At 37.1% G+C, this 26,373-nt stretch overlaps 1 protein-coding gene across 3 annotated transcripts in view; it reads right to left on the bottom strand.

The window, feature by feature from the left end:
- ATP2B1 (ATPase plasma membrane Ca2+ transporting 1) overlaps nucleotides 1-26,373 on the bottom strand; it is a 78,963-nt gene that overhangs the window by 41,550 nt on the left and 11,040 nt on the right. For all 3 annotated transcript variants that reach the window (XM_063308943.1, XM_063308941.1, XM_063308942.1), the window contains exon 3: nucleotides 1,800-2,227. In XM_063308943.1, the coding sequence (XP_063165013.1) occupies nucleotides 1,800-2,004 (205 nt within the window). In that variant the 5' untranslated portion in view covers nucleotides 2,005-2,227. The remainder of the gene's footprint in view (nucleotides 1-1,799; nucleotides 2,228-26,373) is intronic.

Below are 26,373 nucleotides of genomic sequence, written 5' to 3'. Positions count from 1 at the left end.
GTTTTAATTTCATGAATGTCTTATCATTTATGTACTCCTTACTTTTCCTTGCTTTTGTAATGTCAAATTATTTTTTCAAATGTACAATGCCGGGAAACAAATTTTAAATCAAAACTACTTGTTTTAATCATAGTATAGGAATATGTTAAATTTTACTTTTTTTTAATTTAAGTTTTCAACAAACTTTTAAAAAGTTAAAGATACAATGAACAAGGAAGAAAAAGCTACTATAGAGTTCAAAAGGTTACAGAAAGATGCTTTTCCCATTAGATTGGTACATATATATATCAAAATTATTCTTCCAAATGTTGGAGAGGTTGTCAAAAAAAAAAAAAGATCATTTTTTCATTTGTGGTGGTATTGTGATAAAGCTCTAACCTTTTTAAAAAGATTTTTATCCTGCCTTTATTATTTTTATAAATAACTCAAGGTGGGGAACATACCTAATACTACTTGTTTTCAATTTTCCCCACAACAACAGTCCTGTGAGGTAAGTTGGGCTGAGAAAGAATGACTGGCCCAAAGTCACTCAGCCGGCTTTCATGCCTAAGATGGAACTAGAACTCTCAGTCTCCTGGTTTCTAGCCTGGTGCCTTAACCACTAGGCCAAACTGGTTCTATGACATAAAATTTTGGCATACAATTTGGCTCTTTTGGCATAAAAGTTTTGGGGACATAAATAATACCACTAAACAAAGAATTGAATTTTCCTCAGAATTAGGCTTACTGCATTTATTTACAGGACCAAACCTCAAGCTTAAAAATAAAGAACTTATTATAATTTTAGCAGCCAAAATAATAATTGCATAATATTGAAAAACTCTAGATAACATAACAAGGTCTCTTCAAATTGCCACATTAGAAAAAATCACAGATAAAGTTAAAATAATGAGAGATCAGAGGCAGGAACCACAATTTTATCAAATTTGGATAGATTTTGATTTACCTCAATAGCAATAGACTATAACATTATATACTTTATTATAGGTAAATTTGTGTATGTGCAGTACCTGTCTCTTTATTTACACTGTAGTAGTTCTTTGTTGTGTTTTCCACATCTTTTTTTTTCTTTATATGCATCTTGGATTTATGTTAATATAGTTACCTGATATTGTTTGTTAATCATAGTTCAAGAAAAACAACGGGAAAAAAAACATCAGAGCTTCCAGCACCAAACGAAATATTAAAGGAAATCAAGGACGAAAAAAAGTAATGCTTTTTCTCTTTCCCTTTCCTTTATTTCCCAATTGCTAACCTAAATATTTGTACTTTGCCTGAACCTTGAATTTATTGCTAATACCTGCTTAACTTGCTTCATCTGTTTCTTTTAGTGATATCATAACTCTTGTCCTAGAAACTATCTTCCAAATGTCTAAATTTTCATTGCTGTGTGATGTGTAGAATATAAAAGATATATACTGTCAGTTTTGCCACTGCTGCATATTTTCCAGTTTTGGCCTCCTGGTCTTGTATCACCAGCAGTTTCTCTTTCCCAATGTTGTGCCAAATTTGTCCTGGCAGCTATCAGCATGTATCTTACTAGATTGTAGCATTTGTCACTTATATTTTCTAGAATTATACCTAATAGAAATATTTGTAGTTTCAATTCAAATTTTATTTTGTTAAATTCTACTTTTAATTATCTTAATTTAGGAACCAAATACATACATACAAGATACAGCAAAAGCTGAGTGGCTCTTCAAATGACAAAATACTGTCAACTAACTTTAAAAAAAGGCCTACAGTATCTATACAAGCCAGTTTTCTCTTACCTGAAATTTATGTACAATCACCCTTACCTTCATTTGGAGAAGTTTTCAATCTTGTGCAGATTCCATATACATCTCCATAGCATTCTTCTATTTTATGCAAAGCATCGGCAGCTCGCAGTTCCATAAGGGTACGAAGCTCTCCAAGTGTAATACCAAAATCTCCATGATTAGAATCTTTTATAGTGTATTTTACGCCACTATATGCTACCGAGTTGTTGGCCATGTCTCCCATGATGTACAGTTTTCAAAAGCAGAAAGTTTCCAACAAGGAACAATTTTGTATTCTGAGTATATCCAAAAGAAAAATAAATCCTTCGTACGTGAAAACCATCAAATATGCAGATATAAATCAACTCAAAACAAGAGAGCCATTAGACACCTTCCAGGAGTGTTATCTTGAGTGTATTCCCATTGTCTGTTCCTTCATTCCACTTCTAGTGAAAGGTAAATGCAATCTGCAAATAAAAGAGAGTTCACAGCAGCAAGATGCAACATTTTCACATAAGCAGTCCATTCACTGCTAACAGTGACATCGGTAAGCTGTATTACTATACTTCTGATTCACAATGCCTCTTCGCTATTGTAGATGATATGCAAATATGCTTGTCCTTATCCCTACTGCATTCCTCTATGCCCAATTCTTTAAATCCTTCAGTGTTAAAATCAAACTACCTACTCTCATTTGTGTCATCTCCCCCTTTTATCAGCTATTTCTCCCCTTTCTCCTGTCTCACTTGGTGAGTCAACTACATTGCACTCCTTGCCTTAATCTGTCCTCATATCTTCCTTGACTCCTCCTCTCTTCCATCATTTTCCTCTAGTACCCCCTCTACAGCACTGAACTCATACTATAGTATCCCTTATTTTTAAACTTCCTTTAATTCATTGCTCTCTAATTGCCCTCTCTTTCACTGTTCAGTTTTAAGTGCCTTTACTGAGCATCCATACACTCAACACTATCTTCTTTTATTCTAATATTCCCAATTTCCTTCAGCCTAATTTTTGTCCTTTGAATTTCATGAGTATCTCCGTACAAAAATGACTGACATTCACAATTCAAAATCAGAAGTAAAATCAGTCTATTCTGATCAAGAAGCACTTGATCTTACCTATATTGCATAGTAATTTTATACAAAAAGAAAGCAATGAAATGATTTTTTTATACACAAACAAATAAAAAAAGAGGTTGTTCCAGATTATATCTCGTGGTAATAATTTTAGTTGGTCAACAGCTTGATTTGAGAAACAAAAAAACCTAGGAACACCTTAAGTAGGATAGATTTTTATCAGGGCCAAGCTAGAAAGAGATCAGAGATCACGATGTTGTTGTTGTTATTTATTATTATCCCAAGCTAACTTTACAAGTCTGTTTCTGATTGACTCATTACAGCCTTTGCTAAACATAACCAATATTTATAAAAGACTATTTAAGAGAATCAAGTAAATAGTTTTAAATTAAATGCAGATTTGTAATTTTCTGATGAGCAGATAAGGAGAGGATCAGACTTAATTCTTGTTAAATATTCTTACCAAATACGTTTCTAATATTACACTTCATTATACCTGATATTCAAAAATGTGTCTGTGATACACACACACACAATTTTATTATAAACTGCTTCATTTATACAAATGTTTTAAATAAAATGGAGAAGAGCTGCTAATGCTTGTGAAATTTTCCAAATGTGCAAGCGTATCTGCACCTGTGAAAATTATCAGCTTACAAACCCATTTCTAGTTAATGATTATGCTAGAAAAGAAAACAATTTTTGTGGCAGAGGGAGGAAAATTCTACAAGAGCTGCAAACTCCAAGTGGCAATTTAGATCAAGGTAACTTACATCAGGTATTTAAATCAGCCATAAGATAGCTGCATAAATTAAGTTTCCCACTGATACTTCCTGCCTAAGCATGTGTCCTTATCTAATCATTAACTTATGTTAATTTACAGCAAACAGAGCTTATTTACATAGCTTCATTCTTAAAAACACTCAAATGTGTTAAAAATGCTCAAATACTAGTTTAGTTTGTGGCTTATTCTTTTATTCCAGCCTTGAAGAACTAATCTCTTTTTTCTTCCACTTACTTTCCTAATATATCTTGTCCTTTTAATTTAAGTGACTGATAGAATGGCCTGCCTCCCTCAAATTCACATAATCACAATAATTATCCAGAAAGTGGAATTAAAGTATAAAAATATGATCAGCAACACAACAGTTGCAATAATAATACTGATCCTTCTACTGTATTTCATACAGTTAGAGCTCAATATTATCTTCCTTCTCAATTTCTTTTTTTCTTACCTCTAATTCTATTCTTAGCTAATTCTGTTTTTACAATGTTTTCACTTAATAAAGTTATTCCTCTGCTTGTTTGTATTGCTAGTTTCAAATATGAGGCTAAGCCTTCAGGTGACTGCTTGATTTTAGCTTAGCATGTTATTTGAATCTAATCACTGTGGTCTCAGTAAACCATAGCTTATGAATTCATTTAATGAGTGCATCCAGCCTCAATGTATATGCATGCACTGGGGTTCATCAGCAATAAGTTCATAGCCCTCACATCTTCTTTTGATAGTTCCTTTGAGAATCTCAACAAGTTCCCCAGCTTTTCCTAACATCAGGTTTATTTTTCCCACAACTGAGCTGTGCCTTTTGCTTTAGTCTTGCACTCTGTTTCCTAATATTGACATCCTCCTGATGTGTGGACTTCAGCTCCCAGAATACCCAACTAGCACAGCTATTACTAAGGATTCTGGGAGTTGAGGTACATATATATGGAAGCTGCCAAGTGTCAAGCTCCACAACTGGGTTCAGTAATAAATGATAGTTTTCCAGACACCTTACTCAAGACTTCGTTAATCTTGTCAAGAGACTCTCAGGCATATTCAGTTAGATTATAAACTTTATTCCTGGAAAATGAAGCTTAACTATAGATACAGTGCAAAAAAGTGAGAGCCTATATCCTACATAAAACTATGCTCCAATTTTAAACTCTAAACATTTTTCCTACCTTTGCAAATCAACAGAAACTTGGCTGGGGCCATATAACGTATTAGTAATTTAGAGGCTGCCCAACTCCAAACAACTCTCATCTCAGTAGCTTGTACTTTAAAAGAAGAAATAATTTAAAAACAAACAATCTGAACATAAGAGTTCAGAAGATTGCATGGAGATTGTCTTTGGCCTGGGAACTAAAGGCTTCTGCCTTGAGAGCCTCCACAGCTACATCACCTACCTCTATTTCCTCTTTGCCTCTAGAGAAATCAGGTGCTTCTTCCACTTCCTCCTTCCCAGGCACTGTGCTTCCTTCCCTCATCATAAATGGAGGATAGAGCAAAAGTGCAAAGGATCTTTAGAATCAGGAGGTAATAGTGGAAAACTGGCTGTATTTTCATTATGGCTAGAATCTGATGGTGAAAGGCCAAAGGATTGGTCTGGGATACTATAGGGAATGGCCCAATAAAATTGGTATCCAGCTTGTTAGATAGTTATATGGAAGTGATAACCATAACAGAAAGCCAAGCATAATCTCCAAAAGCAATGGGGGATCTTCCTGATGACAACAGTCAACAGAATGTTTGAAAGAAGCCTTGGTACAATCTACTTGAACCTTAAGAAGGTGCTAAGCAACTTGAAATTACTGGAAAAAAACAGAAGGAAAGGCCAAGAAATATTCAGTAGCAGGTACAGGTGATAGCTGCACAAGGCTAGAAAGGCAACATCTGACAGGCACCATGTGCCTGTCAGAAATCAAGTGATTAAGCAAACTGTAATTCTAGAAAACTTGTCGACATATGAGACTTCCTAGGAACAAAGGAAAGACCATAACAAGCAATGAAATAAACCATCTTAGATCAATTACCACATAATGCCATAAGTACGTCAGTAATAAAGTTCAAGGAAACTGTATCCCAAAGCCCCTGTAGGGAGAGACTGCAGTAGTCCATGTCTTTTGCTAGTCACAGACTTGGCCTGGCAACAATGTAGCAAGAACAGATGTAGCTCTTGACATCTGTTTTAACAAGAAGCCACCAAAAGTAAGGGAGATGGGTCATTTTAAATACTCTAAATTGCCCAGCTGGCCCAGCAAAGAAACATTTTTCCCTCAGTGAAAAAAGGACATATAAATGGCTGTTGCGGAGCCATTCCCAAGAAAAAGAACAGAAGACAAAGGGTCCATCTAAAGGGAACCACACATTTATCTAAGCCCACACGTAAGTGTGGAGCTCTTGCTGTCCATATGCCTCCTTTCTGGCTCCAATAGTCTCACAGGGTGAACTAGGTGTTAAAGGATGGAAACCAAAGTTTTCTGGGGACAGAATGGAGGTTGGAGGACAATCATAGAGTAAGAAACATTCTTAATTATATGATAAAATAACAGCATGGGAGCTGGGAATCTAAGAAAAATGAAAGTTAAAACATGGGGAAAATGTTCACCTGACTTAATACCGTGTGAATTAGTGAGAAGTTGTACATTCTTGAGATCAGTTTGGATCTCTATAGGGTATTCCATGCCTTGAGAATATGACACCTTTAATGAAAAGCTTATTTGATGGCTAAAAGTACCTTGTTAAAAACAACACAGTTCCTTCTGGCTGGAAGGAATGCCTGAAGAAGAATGTGCAGGACAGGAGGTTGCCCACAAACTAGAGAGCAGATTGTAAAAGTACATCTCCCAAGGTAAGGCACATCAGTATGTACAAGAAAGAGCCATGTGGGATCTGGATTATGGAGTATGGAATAAAAAGTGAATGCCTTGTTGGGGCATCCATCTTAAAAGTACAGTACATTGTTATCTTCAAAGTGATTTGGTTGATTTAAGTGAGCTAGGTCTTGGCCACAACACTCCTTTTGGCAAAGGCAAGTCAATAATGCAGTGCAACAAAATTAGAATTAAATTTATGGTAAAAAGTAGTAAAGCCTAGAAAATACTGTACATCCTGGATAGTGTGAGGAATGAGGAAAGGATTCCAAGATAGAATACATTTTATTTTAGCTGGATCTATCTGGGTTGCTTTGAAGAAAATACAGTAGCCCCAATAGTCCAATGTGGGTAGATCAAAGATTTCTATAATTTAGTACAGAGACTGCAATCATGAGCTTGATCATTGTGGAAAGCAGGATCCTCTTATTAGGAAATCATCTGAATACACAAATATAACTTTTGCCTAAAAATCATGGAAAATATGATTCATGAATTGCATGAAGAACAAAAGGACATTAATAAATCCATTATACAAACTTAGCATAATGAGAATCAAAGGTAGATAAATATTCAGTACCTTTTTTCTCCAAATCAGTTTGTAAGCTCCTAAGATCCCTTTTGGTAAAAATGTGTGCTTTGTAGCTATTCAGATTTTAGAAATGAGTAGAAGATTAGTGATCCCGTTAGAGAGTTCAGGATCCATTATTCATACAATATACTTAAAAGAACAGATAGGAACACTGGCAAAGAAGGGAGGGGGAGGGGATTAAATCTTTCTGTATGTTCTTATGAGTGTATTCTTTCAGGCAAAGTGTTTTTGACCTAGGATAGTGGCATTTAGCAGGAACATGGGCTCCAAGAATAAGATTAGTTTGGCAGACAAGGTAGGAGGGTATATTTGCAATGGGAGGAGTTGAGGCTTCGCAGGCTGTGACTCTTGCACCTTGCAGAATTAATAATCCCAATAAATGTGTGGATTATGAATCTGTAGCCAAGATTATTCAAAAATGCAAGGAGGCTAAATTAAGTTGTAGAGACTCCCAGGAATTGCCAATGGTAAATTACAATGGTTCAAAGTACTCTGTAATGAGGTCTAAGAGTTGGTTATACCCAAGAGAGGGTACGACAGGTTGAGAAGGTGGATCATTTGCATGCAACAGAGAATTCAATGACATCTGCACTGGAGCTAGAATCTATTAATGTCTTCAGTTGTATTTCAGTACTAGTCTGGGTCTGCAGAATAACTGGAAAGATAAATATTTAGTATGTCTGGACTCTGCTTGATTTCTAATTGCCTCAGCCTCTGAGCCATTGGGCTACAACCACCTTGTTTCTTAACAAGCGAGATCTGAGTCTTTATGACATCTGTTTTCAAAATGTTCCATTCCCCTTGAATATATTTTTGAGATACATTGGAAGGGGAGTCTTACCAGGGCACCTAGGTATTACACGACTACCTTTACACAATACATAGGTCTTTTGCATTTTTGAAAAACTTTTCTTAAGCAGATAGTGGAGCTCTACTAGGTCCCAACTGCATGGGTTTAACTTCCCAAGCCCAGATGTACAAGTAGAAAAGGGGTATCTTCCCTTCCCCTTGAAGATAAAGAATGCATATTGATTCTTTGATTCTTCCATTCGCAAGAAAACTTGGTTTCTCTCACAGTTGCTGCAGTGTCTTTACAAATGAGTCTGTTCCACAGTTCATCTAATAATCTCTTTTTGAGTTGGTCAATTAAGTCACTTTCATTTTACCACACATCCTGAGCTAGCAGCCAAAACTCCGCAGCACATATTAGCACAAATGTCCAAGGATGGGCTACTCTAAATAAGAAGGGGATGCTCATTTTAAGCTTCCTTATTTATTAGGATAATTATAAATTCTTTGTGGGATCTGTCAGTGGGGAAATCATCTGGTCCTAGGGACATATACAGTTCACATTGAGCAAGGAAGATAATACATTTGCTTGGATTCCAATCATATTTGTTAGGAGGCTGGTGCATGGCATTAAGGACTATGGCTGTTACAACAATGGCTGCTGGATCTTGAGCACAAACTGGTCTTGGAAACTGGTTGTGGTAGATACTGCCCTTCTTGCTGAGCTAGCTGGTCTATCTAGTTGTAAAGACACCTGCCAATTTCCTCTATTCAACTCTTCACTATACTAGGCTTCTTGAAACCCTTTTTGTCTTTTGTTATCTCACTTTTGTCTCCTCCTATTTCCCAAATACTTTTGAACATGCTTATTCAACCTAACCTCTGCCCACACAGCTTCTGGTTATGAGATGACCTCAGTCCAGTATGGAGTTTCCCTTGTCAGCCTGGCATAGCTAAAATAAGCAAAAGGCATACCAGTGTGGCATGAACTAGCCTGCATAACTAAAAGGCAAACAACTAATTTTCAAATTGGTTGACCAAAGTAAGTCCCGAATTTTTGATCACTATTATTATCTAGTGGAATGGGAAGGAGTATTAGTGGATATACAAAATTATGTTACTAAAGACACATTAAGCTCATGCTGGAGATAATGAACTACAAATGAACTGAGACAGAAAAGTCTCTAAAGTTCATTTTTGACAAATAATATCATTTTTAATTATATAATTCTTGATTTAATGGATTATATTTGATAAATGGAGTTCCTAAAGAATTATGGACTCAAATTCATAACATCATTAAAGATGAGGCAAACAAACTTATCCTAAATGCAAAAAGCAAAATAATGTGAAATGTCTGTTTGTTACTATATTGAAAATAACTGAAGTGTAGAAAAGACAACAGAAGCCATTTTCCACAATTAAATAGAGTTCCAGAGAACAACAAGAAGTCTCAAAAATTCCTATTTAAATAAGCTGTGTAAAGAAATTGAGGATAAATTTGGATAGGAAAGAGCAACAGATTTATTTATGAAAACTACAGCAATCAAGAAAAGCTTTTATGCAGAGATAGGGATGATAAAAAGAAAAAGGCAAACATCAACTGGAGGAAGAATATATTAAAGAAGAGATGTAGAAAATATATAAAAGAATCCTTGCAGACTGTAGCAATATTAAAATATAGTAAATAGGCAAGCTTACAAAAAAATTTCAAAATTGGTGATACATATGAAGGTTTGATCACTACTGAGCCAAACATTTTGGTAAGTGAAGTTAAACAAGCCTCATAAAGAAGGGGATGCTCATTTTACAGCTTCCTTGTTTATATAACGAGTTTATATACTGCATATAAACTGAGAGCAAGGCCCACTCCCTCTTCGCACTGAAGATGTTGCCTAGTCTGGCAATGAAACGTCTGCAAGAAAACAACAAGGCTCAGAGAGCACCAAGGACTCCACAGTTCAACCCTGAGCTACAAATATTCGCTTAAGTTAGGCCCCATAAAATAATGCCAATTACAAAGCTGCAGAATTTGATGAAATGCCAGCAGAACTCTTTAAAACATTACAACATAATGTAATTAAACAGCTACTCGTAGTTTGCAAGCAGTTATGCAAAGCATAGCAGTCTCCAAGGGACTTGAAAATACCCATTTCTATTCCTATACCAAAAAGGGCAGTGCTAAAGAATGATTAAACTACCAAATAGTTGTACTTATCCCATAGGTAGTATAAGATAAATTCAATATTTTGCAATCCAGATTTCAGCAATACATGGAATAAGAATTGCCAGACGTACAAGCTGGAATCAGTCAAGACAGTAGCACCCAAGGTGGGCGTCCGGTAAGGATTTATGGCAAACTAGACATCCCTGAAGGAGCAGGGACGGTACTGCAGTGAAGATTGGTGACCAGATGGTGAATTCTGGCTGGCGAAGCGTCTCTGGAAAAAGGAGAGATCGTGACACCACCCACTTGCACTCCAGACAGCTGCTCCTCATGAGTAGACTGCAGGATTTTTTCTTGCAAAATTATTTTCAGTCTATCAGTTAGAATCATTGTGAACAAGTTTGTCATGGTTATTGTTCAGCTTGATGGTTCAGAGCCTGCCAATTCCCCTGTGGGAGCGCCAGTTTTATTCCATGAGAAAAAGGATGGGACTCTTAGACTTTGCACGGACTACCAAGGCTTGAATGCCATTTCCACCGTTTCCAAGTACCCCCTACCATTAATGAAGGACATGCTAGCTCATTTGGCTAAGGGGAATTTTTTTTTTCCAAACTGGACTTAAGGGAGGCATATTTCCGTGTTCGCATCAAGGAGGGAGATGAATGGAAGACTGCTTTCAATTGTCCTTTGGGATCCTTCCAACATAAGGTTCTCCCATTCAGACTCTCGGGGGTTCCTGGAGTCTTTACGCAACTCATTAACGAGGCTCTCCATGACCATCTATTTAAAGGAATATTAGTCTATTTAGATGATGCATTAATATACACAGAGGCAGAAGAAGAACACGAAGCCTTGCTCAGGCAAGTGCTTGCTAAGCTTAGAGCAGTGAAACTATATGCTAAGCTCTCTAAGTGTGAATTCCACAAATCCCAGCTTGATTATTTGGGATACCGGTTGTCAGTACAGGGCATTGAAATGGACCTAGCCAAAGTGCAAGCCATGGCGAATTGGGGGCAACCTTGCACCCGCCAGCAGCTACAAAGTTTTCTGGGGTTCGCCAATTTCTATAGGCAGTTTATTGAGGGGTTCGCAGAGATCAGTCAAGACAGTAGCACCCAAGGTGGGCTTCCAGTAAGAATTCATGGCACTCCCTGACTTGTTGAAAACCAAAGGCCAAGGGGAAACTCAAAGTTAAAGCCCCTGGTGCCTCGCTTAATTGGTCCCCAGACTGCCAGGCTGCATCTGACAACCTCAATGCTTTGTTTATTGTGGAGCCTGTATTGCAATATCCAGACCCCGATCGTCCCTTTGTTGTGCAAGCAGATGCCTTAGATACTTTTCTTGGGGCTATTCTACTTCAAAAGGACCCCTCAGGCAAAGTGAGACCTTGTGCTTATTTATCCAAAAAGTTTTCTGACACTGAGAGCAGCTGGCACATCTGGGTGAAAGAAGGGTTTGCTGTTAAAGCTGCATTAGAGAACTGGTGCCATCTACTGGAAGGTACCAAATTTCCTTTTGAAGTTTGGACTGACCATAGAAATTTGGAAGCTCTTCGCACCCCACGGTGGCTTAGCCCCAAGCAAGTTTGCTGGGCTCAGTTTTTTAGTTGTTTTAATTTTCAACTTCCTGGAAAACGTAACTTTTTAGCTGATGTGCTTTCTCATTTGCCATAAAATGATAGTCAGCAACCTGACATTGTTGACACTGTACTAACAAAATCACAACCGGGTTTGGCAGCTGTCACTAGAAGCCAAACATGCTGCCAGCAACCCAAGCCCTGCAGGGGAAAAGCAAAAGTACCTAGTCAATTATAACCTGACTTTCTTCGCACTTTGAAATCTGATACTTGGTTGCAAGCTAACAGAGATAGTGTCAACCTCTGATGGTTTCTGCTGGGCAGACTCTAAGCTGTACATCCCTAGACTTTACGTTCTGAAATCTTACAGCATTTGCATGATCATAAGACGGCAGGTCACTTCGGCTTTGTAAAAACCTTACAACTTATACGAAGGCAATTTTGGTGGCCCACTTTGCGAACTGATGTAAAAGAATATGTGGCCACCTGCCCAGTTTGTGCTATGTCCAAGTGCAAAGGGGGAAAACCACAGGGTCTCCTCCAACCCGCAGCAAACCCTACCAAACCCTGGGAGCAAATTTCAATGGACTTTATTGCGGATTTACCTCCCAGCCAGAAAAAGACAGTTATGTGGGTGGTAAAAGATTTTTCAAAGCAAGCTCACTTTGTTCCTTGTGCTTCTTTACCTCCCGTTCAACAGTTAGCCAAACTGTTTTTACACATTTACCGTTTACACGGATGTCCTGCACGTGTGATCACGGATCGCGGAATCCAGTTTACTTCTCACTTTTGGAAATCTTTTATGAAGTTATTGGGCACCAAACAGGGCTTATCTACAGTCTCGCATCCTGAGACTGATGGAAACTCTGAGATTCTTAACTCTGTTTTAGAACAACTCCTTAGAGCTTACATTAACTACCACCAAGATGATTGGGTTGATCTACTTCCCTTTGCTGAAGTTGCTTATAATAATGCTGTTCATCAAAGCACTGGCAAAACTCCTTTTCAGGTTGTCAATGGACTGGACTTTGTTCCCATTCCTGAGTTGCCCCAACCCCCTTCTCAAGCAGGCTCCGCTGCTGACTGGGCAGCCCGCATTTCTGCCTCCTGGCCAGTTATTCAACAAGCTCTTGCTGATGCTCAAGCCACCTGTAAAAAATACACAGACTGAAACTCTTCTCCACAGCTAGACTTTCAAATTGGTGACAAAGTCTATCTCTCCACAAAGTACATCAGATCTTCCCAACCTTCCAAGAAACTAGCACCTAAATTCATTGGTCCTTTTCCCATTATTGACATTATCAATCCTGTGACTGTTAAACTTCAATTGCCTCACAATTTGAAATGCCTTCACCCTGTTTTTCATTGCAGTTTGTTGAAGCCGTTTCACGCTTCTGACCACTGGCACCCTTCTCCACCCCCACCACCTCCAATCATGACTGATGGACACCAACACTTCGAATTGAAAGAGATCCTTGACTCCCATCGATTTCAGGGGTCCCTGCAATATCTTGTTCACTGGAAGCATTTTCCCCATCCTGAATGGGTGCTTGCTCAACGAATTAGCACTCCTGATTTATTTTGCCAGTTTCATCTTGCTTATCCTGCTAAACCCCATCCCTGATTTCCTTTGTGATTCACTGTTTCGTAGTTTAATTTTTTTTCTAGGGGAGCAGAGTGCCATGGTTCCTGTTCCAATGTTCCTGTGAAAATTGTAACCAGTTCCCATGCCATGTTGGTGCTGACACGTGTTACTGTTCGGGAGGGCGCTGCTCTTGTTCTTTGTACCAGGCACTGATGTAGAGGCTTTGGTATGTCTATTTGGGTTATCTCGCCTGTTCAAGGACACATTCCCGAAGACCGGTAGGAACTGTTAGGAACACCTGCAGGCTGCAGGGATTGAAATCTTACTGACTCTGTGGGGAGAGATTGGAACTAAGCTTTAATTGTTTGAAAGACCTGTGCTTTTGCCATTCTCAGCTTTGCTTTTGAACTTGCATACTATCCAGTAATAAATCAGATATCCATAAGCTTCTTGTGTGAGTCTGGTTGGAAACTTGGGTAGGCATTCATCACACTTGTAGTCATTATTCAACAATAATATCAGCCTATAGTTTCTTGTTAAAGTCAAATCTTGTCCCTCTTTATATATTAGTGCTACATTGGCCTCTTTCCAACTCTCTGGCCTCTTTTTTCCCTGTAAGATAGAGTTCATTGTGTTTTGTAAAGTTGTAAAAGTTCATCCTCAAAAACCTGATAATCCATCTGGTCCAGGCACCTTTCCTAGTTTGATCTTTTTTGTAGCTTCAGAAACTTCCCCTATAGTGTTAGGTCCATTCATAATCTGTCTCTCTTCCTCTGTAATCCTTGGTGAATTTTGTTTCTTTGGATATTCATCTATTTTTCTCTAGAGAGATGTCATTTCCTTTATACAAGTTGGAATAATATTTATTAAATGCTTTTTATATGGCTGTGTTGTCCATTAAAACAGTATCTCCCTCTTGTAATTTCAATATCATTTGTTTTCTTTTTCTTTTCATAATTTACAAAATTTCAAAAGCAATCAGAAAATAGGCTGATAGGAATGGCTAGATATTATCACTGATAACACAAGCAGGAAGTCAAAAGCAATTCCTGAAAGACAAATCTGATGAAATTATGTCCTCTGGGTCATGAAGATTCTGAAGTGACTGAACAACAAAAAGTAATAGAATGAATATGACACCATAAACTGTAGTATTTCAAAGTTGTACCTAAATTCAAATAACTACTTCTATAAATGTAAATACAGTATATGTATGTATGTATGAATATGGGTACTGCATAGTTCATTGTAGTTATATCTTAAGCAGTTCAGTGTTTTTCTTTCCTACAATATGAACCATAAAGAACTGCTTATGACTGTGCTATCATATTGATGTGAGAATACTCCACAATACTGAAACTCACATCAGGTATTTCAACCCAACTACTTTGCTGTTTGGAAAAAAAGTTTATATAGCATATAAAATCTCATTTGCCATTTTTTAATCTCCTACCGTTTCTATCCAGTGATTTTGGATTTCTGGAAAATGCATTAATGGAATGACATAAACTGCAATCAAATATTAGAATGGTTAACAGAATATTGAAGTCAAAATATGTTGTCACTGATGACTGGTCTTAAGAAAGTAATGGAAGAACTCATGCATTTTAAGTGCCACATGTAAATTTGCAATTATACCTCTATATATAATATTTTCTGTGAAGAAACACACTTGTGTTCTAAAATGAATTAATTGTATTTCTGTCATGGATATATTTTCTACCAGATATATTTAGCATAGCCATAAACAGAATACTACCTTATTATGTTTTAAGGTGTAAATCACTAGGAATCATCTTTTGAGTCTGGCGGTGTATAAAAACAATAAATGTTTCTCCTCTGTAATTTAGCTAAATTTTAACAGCTAAATGTTCTTCTGAAATTTAAGGAAAGAGCCATTTCAACAGTTCATTTCATAATCTGTAGTTTAAGCTGCTGTACATTGAAGGCTGACCTTCAGCTGCATGTATCTCTACAGATAATGAATATTTAGAATAACATTGGTTTTTGCCCTGTTCATCTTTATGTCTGTGCCCAAGAGAGAGAGATTCCAAATTAATCCTCAGTACAAATGCTGTATACTACATTAAGAATAATGATTATATAAAATCAAACATACTTCTCAAAGTATCAAGACAAAGTTATCCTTTAGGCAGATCAGAAAATGACATCCTGGGAAATACCAAGGTTTATAAAACTGGAATGAGTAATAAGAGTACGTCCCATTTTTTTGAAGCTGAATCTACTAAGTATTTCACTGAGCCTTAAAGCCTACTAGTACAAAGTTGCAAGCCTATCATTCTAGTCATCTCCTTCATTTATAGAAACATGATTTCTGAAATATTCCTTGAAATTATACTTATAGTATATTCAACCAGTGGTAAGTCTCTACCAAACAAGGCAGGAAAACTAACATCCAAATTTATTCTTAAGGTATTTATTACAGTTAAGTCCTCAGACCTTAGGAGCCAGAAAAAAAGTCTTAGTCACATTAGTAGTCATAATAGTTTGAACTTGGTCACTATATGAATAGAATAGTCCATCAGGAGATTATTCTGTAGGTATTTGCAAGGTTCAAGTTACAGATAAATTATTTATATTGACCTAGTTAAAGATGACTGGTTATAATGGATGAATCCTTGATCTCCTCCAAACCCACTTAACTCCCCGTTCATCACTCCAAATAGCTGAGCAGAGGTGACACAAAGGCAGTGGCGGTGCCTCAAGGATCAAATAGCATGACAGGGAAGGTCGTATCCTCAGGAAAGAGTTCAGAAATGATGGGAATCTGAGCCCAAGAAAGTCCCTGTTCTCCCAAAACAATGCTGGCCTCCAAACTCATAAATCCCACGATCTCCACTTCCTTCTTCACTGAATGGTTAATGGAAGCTGTAATCTTAACCTGTCTTACCATTAACCTAAATTTGTCAACTAGTCTCAATGCTTAACATAGCTATTTGTAGATTTATATGGAAGACTGTGAAAAACATGGAGGAAACACCTTAGAGTAAATAATTTAGGCTGAGTGAAGGAAGACAGGATACTGTCAGATGCTATTCACTGTAAATACCTTCCCAATGAGGCTTTGTGTGCTCCTGAAAGGCAGGATCAAAGTCACCTTGAAATAAGTCCACAGGAGAGCAGAACTGAACTGGCATGGCCTACATAGCTGTCAATCCTTTGAGGAAGGCCCAGTCGAGAAACAGGCACTCCAAGAAATACTAGATTTCTACCTGATTTATATAGGCTATAACTATGGAATCTAGAAAGCCTCACAACATTTCCCCTTCCCTCCCTCTTATACCAAAAGGAGTCAAGGCAGGGCTAGTTATGTTCTCCAAGATCATCTCTGTATTCCTCTACAACAGTACACCAGCTAATTTTTATTGGCAAGTAGACATATACACATGAATAATATTTTAAGATATTCAATTCCACATATGTTAACACAAAGCATAGATTCCCCCTGCTCCCCGCCCCCAGGTCCGGTGACCTCATGCTACAGTTGGCAAAAGAAAACAAGTTAATACATCATCTCATCACTAGAGCTTTATTCTTGATTTTGTAACTATATACTCTTAGCAGCAAAGAATTTTAAGACCAACTAATTAAATTACTACGCATCATGATGTATATGTTATATATGATATCTAAATATTTATCAGTTTTTATAATTAAGTAGAACATAAAAATAACAAGACATTATAAATTCTCAACTTAATTAATTGAATAAATGAATGAATGAATTGAAGAAAACATAACGAGGCACATAGAGGAACAAGCCTTGCTTAAGGAAAATCAGTATGGATAAATCCTACCTTACCTTTTTAGTTTTTGGAGTATCAACAAGCACATGTATGGAGATGATTCTGCTGATAAAGTATACTTGGATTTTCAAAAAGATTTTGATCAAGTTCCTCATCAAAGACTCTTACGTAAGCTTAGTAGTCATGGGATAAGAAGACTTCCCTTTTTATGACTTGCTAATTGTTTAAAAAACAGAAAATAGAGTTGAGAAGGAAGTGGAGTCCCTCAAAAATCTGTGTTTTGTTTATATATCATCTTGACATGGGAGTGTGAGTGGAGAGGGAGCAATGAGCCAAATTTGCAGATACTGAACAATTCAGTGTCATAAAAACCAAGTGATTGTGAAAAGCTCCAGAATGATTTGTTTAAAACTGGGTGAATGGTCAACCTAGTGGCATACAATGCAAATATGTTTAGGGGATTCATACTAGAGGAAAAAGAAAAACAAAAGCAACCCTTAACTTGGTAAATACACTGATGGGGTCTGGGCTGCCTGTAATTAACCAGGAAAGAGATGTGTGAGTCATAACAGATAGCTCAATTAACTGCCAACCCAATGTGCAGCAGCTGTGGAAAAAGCAAATCCTATGCTAGGAATCATTAGGAAAGGGGCTGAAAGCAAAAATTCAAACACTGATAAATTCCTTATCTATGGTACAACTATTGTGGAATACTATATACCATTTTGGTCAACTTAATTTTGATGCTTTCTTGTGAACCACCCTGTATCATCAGGTTATTGCTCAAAACTAGCAAGCGCTGGGTCAGAAGGATAATGCTCATAACATAATGTGTAAAACTACTCTTAGATCTCCTAATCTTCCAAACACTACCTTAAGAATTCTGCTATACGATTATTTCCTATAACCTGATATCTGATTTACCAGCTCAGCTTATCCTACCACACAGAATATACTAAACTTTATAATTGTATTTTAACCAAAGGCTTCTAGATGAAGATGGTCTTACTTAACAAGTTTGATCTCATAAGAATGCCACAGATAAACTGTATTGTCTGACCAAGAATCTAAAATATATAGTTGATAGAACAAAATGAATTGCCATTTCTCTTTAAGCTTATACAACTGCTACTTCTACAAAAAAGACATTTCAGATATAAGACGGATGTGTGTTAATGGAGCCTTTTTTCCACTACATTCTTACATGTCCTGCCATTAACAGAATGGTTTTCTCTTACACTTACCTCATCACTAAAAACAGGGTGATTACAAGCTGTCCTCAGGAGATGATTTTTCATTTACTGATACTGAAGAACTTTCGTGGATATGAAATTATGTAAGATTATGTCTTACTATAATTACTATATTTATAGTATAGTAAGATTATGTCTTACTATACTATAAAACCCATACTCAGATTTTTATATTGTTCAAAATACCAAATTTATCTCTGCTTCATGTTTATGCTTCATGAAACAAATCCTATGGATATTCTCTGAAGATCCCAAGATTAACATGCTTAAATTGGAATCAACACATCAGTTCATATTAAATATAGAAGTGTATTAGATATGATGGGTAGCCAGCTTTCATCCCAATTTAAATGGTGGAGACATGGATGATGCTTTATCAGTTGTTTGATTATCCATCCCCTCACAGCTCTAAAACTGGAATGCGAGCCAATAACTGTTTGGTAGAGCCAAAAAGTAACCCCTCCCCTTAGTCAAGTACAGTAAAAGTGGTGTTGGATGTTATTGCCTAGGTATTTTTGTGCTACTTTCAAGCCTACAATTATAACAGCAGATGCTTTCCATCTTAGCAAAAATGGGAGGAAGACTTGAAGTTTCCATTTTTTAAATATGGCCTTTAAAAGCCAGCCAACATGTGCAGATTCTTCTGTTTAAGAGCCCAAAACTTAAAAACCGAAAAGTGGCTTGTTTCACAGTTTCAGTATTTCCAAGGCAGGTATCAACAGAAGTTAAATTAACTCCCTCACTGATAGATTTCTGGAAAAAAAAACAGCGGTCTTGTGGAGGAATACTATCTGTGCTTTTTATTTATTTCTCAAATTTCTATCACCGCCCATCTCCCCCAAGGGGACTCTTTTTAGCTATTGTTTCTGCATTATCAATTTAATGTTTATTTTTGTTTACCACTGATGCTTTAATTATGTTATGTATATACTGTAATTCTAGTACTGTTAACAACTGGGAGTCCCTGTAGATGAAGGAAGTACACAAATTAAACAAACAAGTACTCCAGTTTCTAATAATTTCTTTAATTTCCAGTACTCTTTCATATTATTTCTGGTTACTAAAAATTCAAGAACTTAATGTAAAATACTAATGGCTGTATTCTACCAAACTTTCACCAATCATATTTCTGCTCAGTGGCTGTCTTAATTGTTTAGCTTAACAGAAACATAACACACATTTTAATTTTTTAAGATATTGGGAAAAATGTTTGCATTATAGGGTAGCATATGAAAAAGTAATTTCTATTATTTCCTTTCCTCCAGGAGGTCACGTCAGCATAACTAGCACTACTTTCTCCCACCAAAACAGTAATTCTGTGAGCAGATTGGGCTGAGAGTAACTGGCTCAAGTCACCTGCTGTTCACAGTTACCAATATCATTATATGGAGGAATTATGTAGTCTCAGGCTTTCTTCTGAATATATAGGGCAATTAGCCATTGTGGAAGCCAAATCAATGGTAGAGGAATGAATTAGGGACATTGATCGTCAGAATGATCCTGTCAGTGTTCCTGAATTTTATTTCCGAATGTTAAACTGCCACAAGCTCTCCACTTCAGGGTATTTACACAATTTAACCCTGAGTAAGTAGAGCAGGGCTTTTTCTAGAGCCTGTTTTATTCCTTCTGCACCGTTGGTGGTAGATTTCATGATACTTCTTATCCTCAGAGACTTGTCCTTGTGACCTTAGTGAGACAGAAACTCTTGCCCATGTCTTCCTATGGTTTCCCTTCTATGATATCCCGAGACACATTTGCTTTCCCCAATTATTTCCAAATTTGAGAGTTATTATTTTTTAAGAGATGTTAACTCTTCACTTACATTCCAGGTTTCAAAATACCTTTACCGAGCTACACAACTGCACAAGGCTTTGGAACAGATGTGTTGTTCTGTTTTTATGACCGGGGGGGAGGGGGGTTGGTGGTGGGTTTTCTGTAGCAAATCTGGTGCCCTTCTACCCCACCCCCATTTGTAGTGCTGGTCAAAGACCATAATGTTGTGGGGGGAGATGGGTGGTGGCAAAATTTGATAAACAAACAAATAAATAATAAAGATATTTCATTTTACCCAGTGAGCTTCCATGGGTGAGTATGGATTTTAATCTGAGTTTTCTCAGTGTTAATTCAATATCGTAATCATTATACCACAGTGGCTCTCAGTTAAAGATCAGTATGTATTCTTCCTTATTGTCCTCTCTGTGAGTCACACACATGGATGCATAGCAAACTGTTAAAATGGAAACGAATCTGATTACCATAAAGTGACCAAAGAATGACAGTCCTTCCAAAGGTTGCTATCTCTGGGAACGAAAGTTGTATATATGGATGAAGGTGGAAGACTCAGCGCACACTGATATCATGTATAACTCCACAGGGAAATATTCTGGAATAAGGCTACCAATATTGCTGTCAATCATGTAGCGGGAGTATAATCTGGATGAGGAATAACTGGCCAGCTCATGGCAAAATTTTGATGACCAGCACCATATATATGAATAAATACTAATGGGAAAGGGTACAACTTTAGATAGACCTTGGAAGATAACCATTTGTTTCTGCAAAACACTACTTCATGATCCTGGTAACAAGTAAAAGTATTATGAACACCCAAAGAATGAAGCATGAAACAATGTTCCAATAGTGCTTTGAGGCTGGGAAAAAGGGTAGGCAATTAATGAAAGGTCAATATTGATTCTGAAAGGAAATATTTGGGTAAAGGGACACTCTGTCCTTGTGGAAAACAAGGATCTCTTTGTAAGACACAGATGTCTTGAAGTCAACAAACTTACATCACAGCTATCAAAAGGTTATCTTCCATGAGATGGAATTAAATTGCTGTTTCCAGAAGATCATCAAAACATTTTTTTTAACTGCTGTTTCCAGGAGATCATCAAAGGATTTCCATTTAGTTACACAGAAATCCCTTGTGGAAGGCTTCTGAGAAGTCAGTATAACTGCTGCACTCTGTTCAGAGAGACTTTGGAATCAAATAATCCAAGTCATAAGACAGAGGGAATCAAGGTTTGGATTGAAGACTTGTCCCTGATGGAGAAATGATACAGTCAGCTCAAAAGGCAGAGTACAGCCAGGATAGAGCAACAGCTACAGAGAACTGCAGCTACAGAGGCCACCAAGATGTGATGACAATAGTGTCTCTTGAATCCTTATTTATCTTCACCAGGACTCTAATCAGCAGGGAAATGAATAAAAACATTTAAATAGGGATCTGGACCAAGAAGAAATAAAAACATCAAGAGATTTGGGGGAGGGGGAGCAGGAATGTTAGCCCATTCCTGCAGAAAAGATTAATCTTTTTCTGACTCTTGTCATCTTGGTACTGCTCCAATGGGATTTGAGGAGAACCACTGCTGACTAATGCTGGTTTCATTCATGAGTAGCTGCTCTTGTATAGCTGAGTTGGTATATGGACTGCCACGATGAATATATAATGATGGATGCACAAATGCCAAATCTGCAATATAAGTTGAAAAGAAGGTGGATTTTGTGCTGCTTTCTTTATGCACCACTCTACAGTATAACCTGGACAGATGAGCCATACAGACAACCTTGGGTGACTCAAAGTGCTCTTGGCAATGTGACTGTCTAGCCTCTGCTACCTGGAGAGGGAGACCTTACTACTTTTCTGGCTAATTGTTTTCATTATCAACCTGCCTTTCTATAACTTAAGTTTGTTGTATTGTATCCTCCACTTGGAGCATACCTTATTATGCATGCTATCCTTTCAGCTACTTGAAGAGTGCCATAATACCCTACCTCAGCCTTTTTCCCCCCATTTTTTAAGGTTCAAGTTCATTCAAACTTTCTTCTAAGGACTTGAAAGTTCCTGATAATTCTCAGTAACCTTCTATAAACCTGTTCCAGTTCATCTGAATCTTCAGTGTGGTGCAATACCCAGAACTTGACACAATACTCAAGATGGTAGTCTGACCAAACACCAAATAAAATAGAACTATTACTTCCTGTAATTTGGAAACTCTTCTTCTGTTGAAGCAATATAAAAATTCATCTGCCGATCATACTACTGACTCATATATTCTATTCGTAACCCTCTAGTATTCCAGAATGTTTTTCACAAGTGGTATTATCAAGTTAAGTATCAGCCATTATATGCCTGTGCATTTGACCTGGGTCATAAGGGCAAAACTTTGCAATTGTCTATTAAATTGCAAAATTCTATTATTTTTATCTAACCTATCTAATCTATTAAGATAGTTTTGAATTTTCACTGTATTAGCTGTCCCAAGCCAAATCTGTGTCATTATCAAGTATTCCCAGCATCTCCCCAACCAAGTTACTGATAAAAATGTTGAAGAATATGGGATTTAGGATTGAACCTTGTAGAATGCCAATTGATACCTTTCTTCAGTTTGAGGAGAAACTATTGATGAAAATTCTTTGAGTGTGATTTTTGAAGTAGCTATGCACTCAATTGTCAGTTACTAATACAGTATATGATTAATCTGCTGCTAATATGGTGCATGTACTAAAGAAAGCTTTCAGGTTTGCATTTTCATTTATAATTAACATATATCCCAGATCGTAAATACCAGCATTAATATTAAAAAAAGGTATTGAAATGGTAAAAGTAGAATCTGTAGCAAAAATGCTGAGGTGTAGTATTCTCCTATTCTAATTCTAGCTCACCTTCATAATACTCGAATTTGGTAAGTTCATGCCCTAATTTTCTATTTGTCCTACCATTAGCCAGCATTACGTAACCATCATGTATGCTCTGTCTACACTGCACTGTTTAGTTTTTCTCCCATATAGTGCTTAAGGGGTAAACAGCAGCTTCTGGAACAGCTGTGTGAGTCTTACACAAGATGTGACTACTTTATTCAAAGAGAGATGCTTCATTCATGCCCCCCAATTTTGCAAAGTACTTATTTCAAATGCTTCGCACAGTCCTAATTCTTAGTATTTTTGTGAACCTCAAAACCTGTTGACTTTTCTTTCAAGTATGTATGTGATGTTTAAGTTACAAAGCAGCAGAACTCCCAACCTTAATATCAGAAACAGAAGGTATAAATGGGAACTTGATAACAATTTCCTCACACCTTATCAATTGTACTGTATTTCATTCAGCTGGTTGCCACTTCCTGTTCTTCAAAAAAACTTGTCAGTTTTTCTGCTACAAGTCTTTTTTAAATGTCAAATTTGCAAGATTTTAAAGAGTCAAAGTTTTTGACAACATGATATAGCCAAATTCTACCAGATATGTAACCTCATGCTGAATACCAGCATGGCACTTTCTATCCCTCCATTGCCCAACAAGTTTTTGGAAGACTCTTTAAAGAATGCTAACCCTCACCATGGCAACCTGTAAAAAAACAAACACTGTTTAAAGTCATTCTAAACAAAAGGATGTAACTTTTTTGGTTTGAAGTGCATTTGTCAAAAAATACTTTGGCTTCCAAGGCCTGTGCAGGAAGAAAATGTATCCCAATGATATAGTGATAGATGGTCAGAGCAGAAATTGTGGGCAATTTTAAGGGTAATTTATTTATTTAAAATAGAAGCTAAACATGGCACCAGTGAAAATAGGCTATACTGCCATCAACTTTTTTTGACACCAGCTCGGTATAACCAAAAATTGTGGTCTTGGAAGTTCATGCAACTTGCTTAATGTCCATTCATGCTGTACATGTTCAAATTATGTTACTGCAAGGCCATGATTAAGGGACTGCTACTTTTAAAAAGGGAATTTCAGATTTAAGTGTCTCACAATTAGTGTTTCAAATGCAGAGAGTTTTATCTGCTTACTAGATAGGTAAGCTATTATCTCAAACTAGTTTTGGATTGTTCCAAATGAAGGAGAGCAAATTTTTCAAAAGATGAATTGAAGCAGTAAAAATTGCGCTCTTAAACATGCCTGTCTTGATAATTGGCCAAAGCCAAACTACAATCATCAACTCAAAGTATACTCTTCAAATACAAGTAGTCCTCATTTAGCGACTGACTCATTTAGCCACGGTTTGCAGTTACGATGGTGATTAAAAACTTTGCAATCAATTCTCACATTTACAACCTTTGCACGTCTGTAAAGCAAAGGAAAGCTGAAATAAGATCATAAGCACAGTTGTGGTTTCACTTAGTGATCGCTTTCCTTAATGAACAAGTTGCTGTCCTGACTAAGCAAGAACCACGCCGAGACGAGGAAGAAGTCTCTAGTGTTTATTACTGCTACAGTAGACAGAAAATCCTACCAAACTGAAGAAGCGTGGGAAAACCCAGACAGATAAACCCCCAAAAGTCAAGGCGGGTCTGTTCTGTGTCTCTTTGAATGACAGCTCAAAGCCTCTAAACTATGCATGGGTTTTTGCCCCTGGATAGTGGCCCCCTCCTGTTCACCATCAGTACTCATGACAGTTGCTGTTCCCAATAGCGGTAGCTAAACAAGGACTATCTGTATTGAGCTGTCTTTTTTAATTGGAAAAATACATTTTAATTACCCTACTGTCTCAAGCAAATATTAAACTCTAAGCAGATCTGTTATACTATGACTACCATACTAATTCAGTTGTCTAGTAAGAGATAACATATTCTGATAAATACCATAGATTAAACCTATATTGTTTATCCAAGCATAATCACTGAAAAATTGGCATTTATAAAAATTACAAATACAATTAAAAAAAAAGTTGACAGCAATCATTCCTTCATTTGCAAGAGGAACTGGAAAACATCTCTTAATAGGATAACTAACATTCACGCATGTCATCTAAAAATAAACTTATTTTTCTTCACATCCAAATTTATGCAATTTAATCTGAAAAATTTGCAGTTGAGTAAGATTTCTTTAATCACACATTTGAGATTGTCAAAACCAACTTATTTGACATTAGAACATTTCTGTATTATTTTATGTGTATTTTTTTTTACTCCAATTGTGTCCGAATCTTGGAGACTGACTGAACAAATCCCTGCAGATTTCTTGACAAGGTTTTTCAGAAGTGGTTTGCCATTGCCTGCTTCCTAGGGCTGAGAGAGAGGGACTGGCCCATGGTCACCCAGCTGCCTTTGTGTCTAAGGCAGGACTAGAACTCACAGTCTCCCAGTTTATAGCCTGATGCCTTAACTGCTACACCAAATTGGCTCTTTATGTATATTTCTTCAGGGGAAAAAAGAAATTCATGATTAAATACATTGAGGCAATGATTCACCACATGCAATGAGCATTATCAAAATAACCAATGCTGACAGAAGCCAATTTGAACATAGTACTTGCTATCTGTAATAACTATAAGCAATTTTTATTACCCTTCTATTCAAAACAAAATTTGTATCTGGGCCTTCTAATATACATGTTATCACCCAGAGAAATTGAAAATATAACATGAGACCACAAGTTTATTAAAAATACAAGTAGTCCTTGACTTATGAGGGCAACTGGGACCAGAATTTCTGTCATTAAGCCATGTGGTCATAAAGCGCGACCACATTGCTTAGTGATTGCAATCCCTGCAGTCCCAGTTGCCGTCATTAACTGAATCCCACCATCATTAGGGGAGGCAACTTCCTGCCAGCTTCCCACAACCAAAGTCAGTGGCGAAGTGTGTGAGGGACTTACCCCAGCGACTTGTGACTGGGGAAGCCAGCAGGGAAGTTTGCAAATGGCAATCACATGATCACAGGGCACTTGGCAACTGGTTGTAAATGCGAACAGGTTACCAAGCACCCAGATTGCGATTACATGACCGTAGGGGTACTGGAACCATTCGTTCAGCACCATTGTAACTTGGAACGGTCATTGACCGAATAGTTATAGGTTTAAGACTACCTGTGCAACAAATATACACACATGCCAATCATGCTATGCTTTTTGGGTGTATAAGCATGGTTCTGGCCACAGTAACATTTTGTAAAGCACAGAAAAAGTAGTAGTGAGAAAAATTCATTTCAAGCAGGAGATAAGAAATAAGGCAGGGGTGGGGGGAAGAGAAGGAACTCAAAAGGTAGTTTATACCAATACTATTCACTACACTTCTCCATAGCTTTTTATCCTTGCAAACCATCTTTGCCTCCATCATGTTCATACACCAGTTCATGCATTGCTACAAATGCAATAAACATGATAAATAAAATCACAAATAAGTTGAATGCAAAAGTAACAAGCAAAGGTCTTCACAAAATTCAAAGAATAATAAG

This window comes from Candoia aspera, chromosome 7, assembly GCF_035149785.1.
Source record: "Candoia aspera isolate rCanAsp1 chromosome 7, rCanAsp1.hap2, whole genome shotgun sequence".
NCBI classification, from domain to species: Eukaryota; Metazoa; Chordata; class Lepidosauria; order Squamata; family Boidae; genus Candoia; species Candoia aspera.
This window is presented reverse-complemented; position numbering and strand designations above follow the sequence as displayed.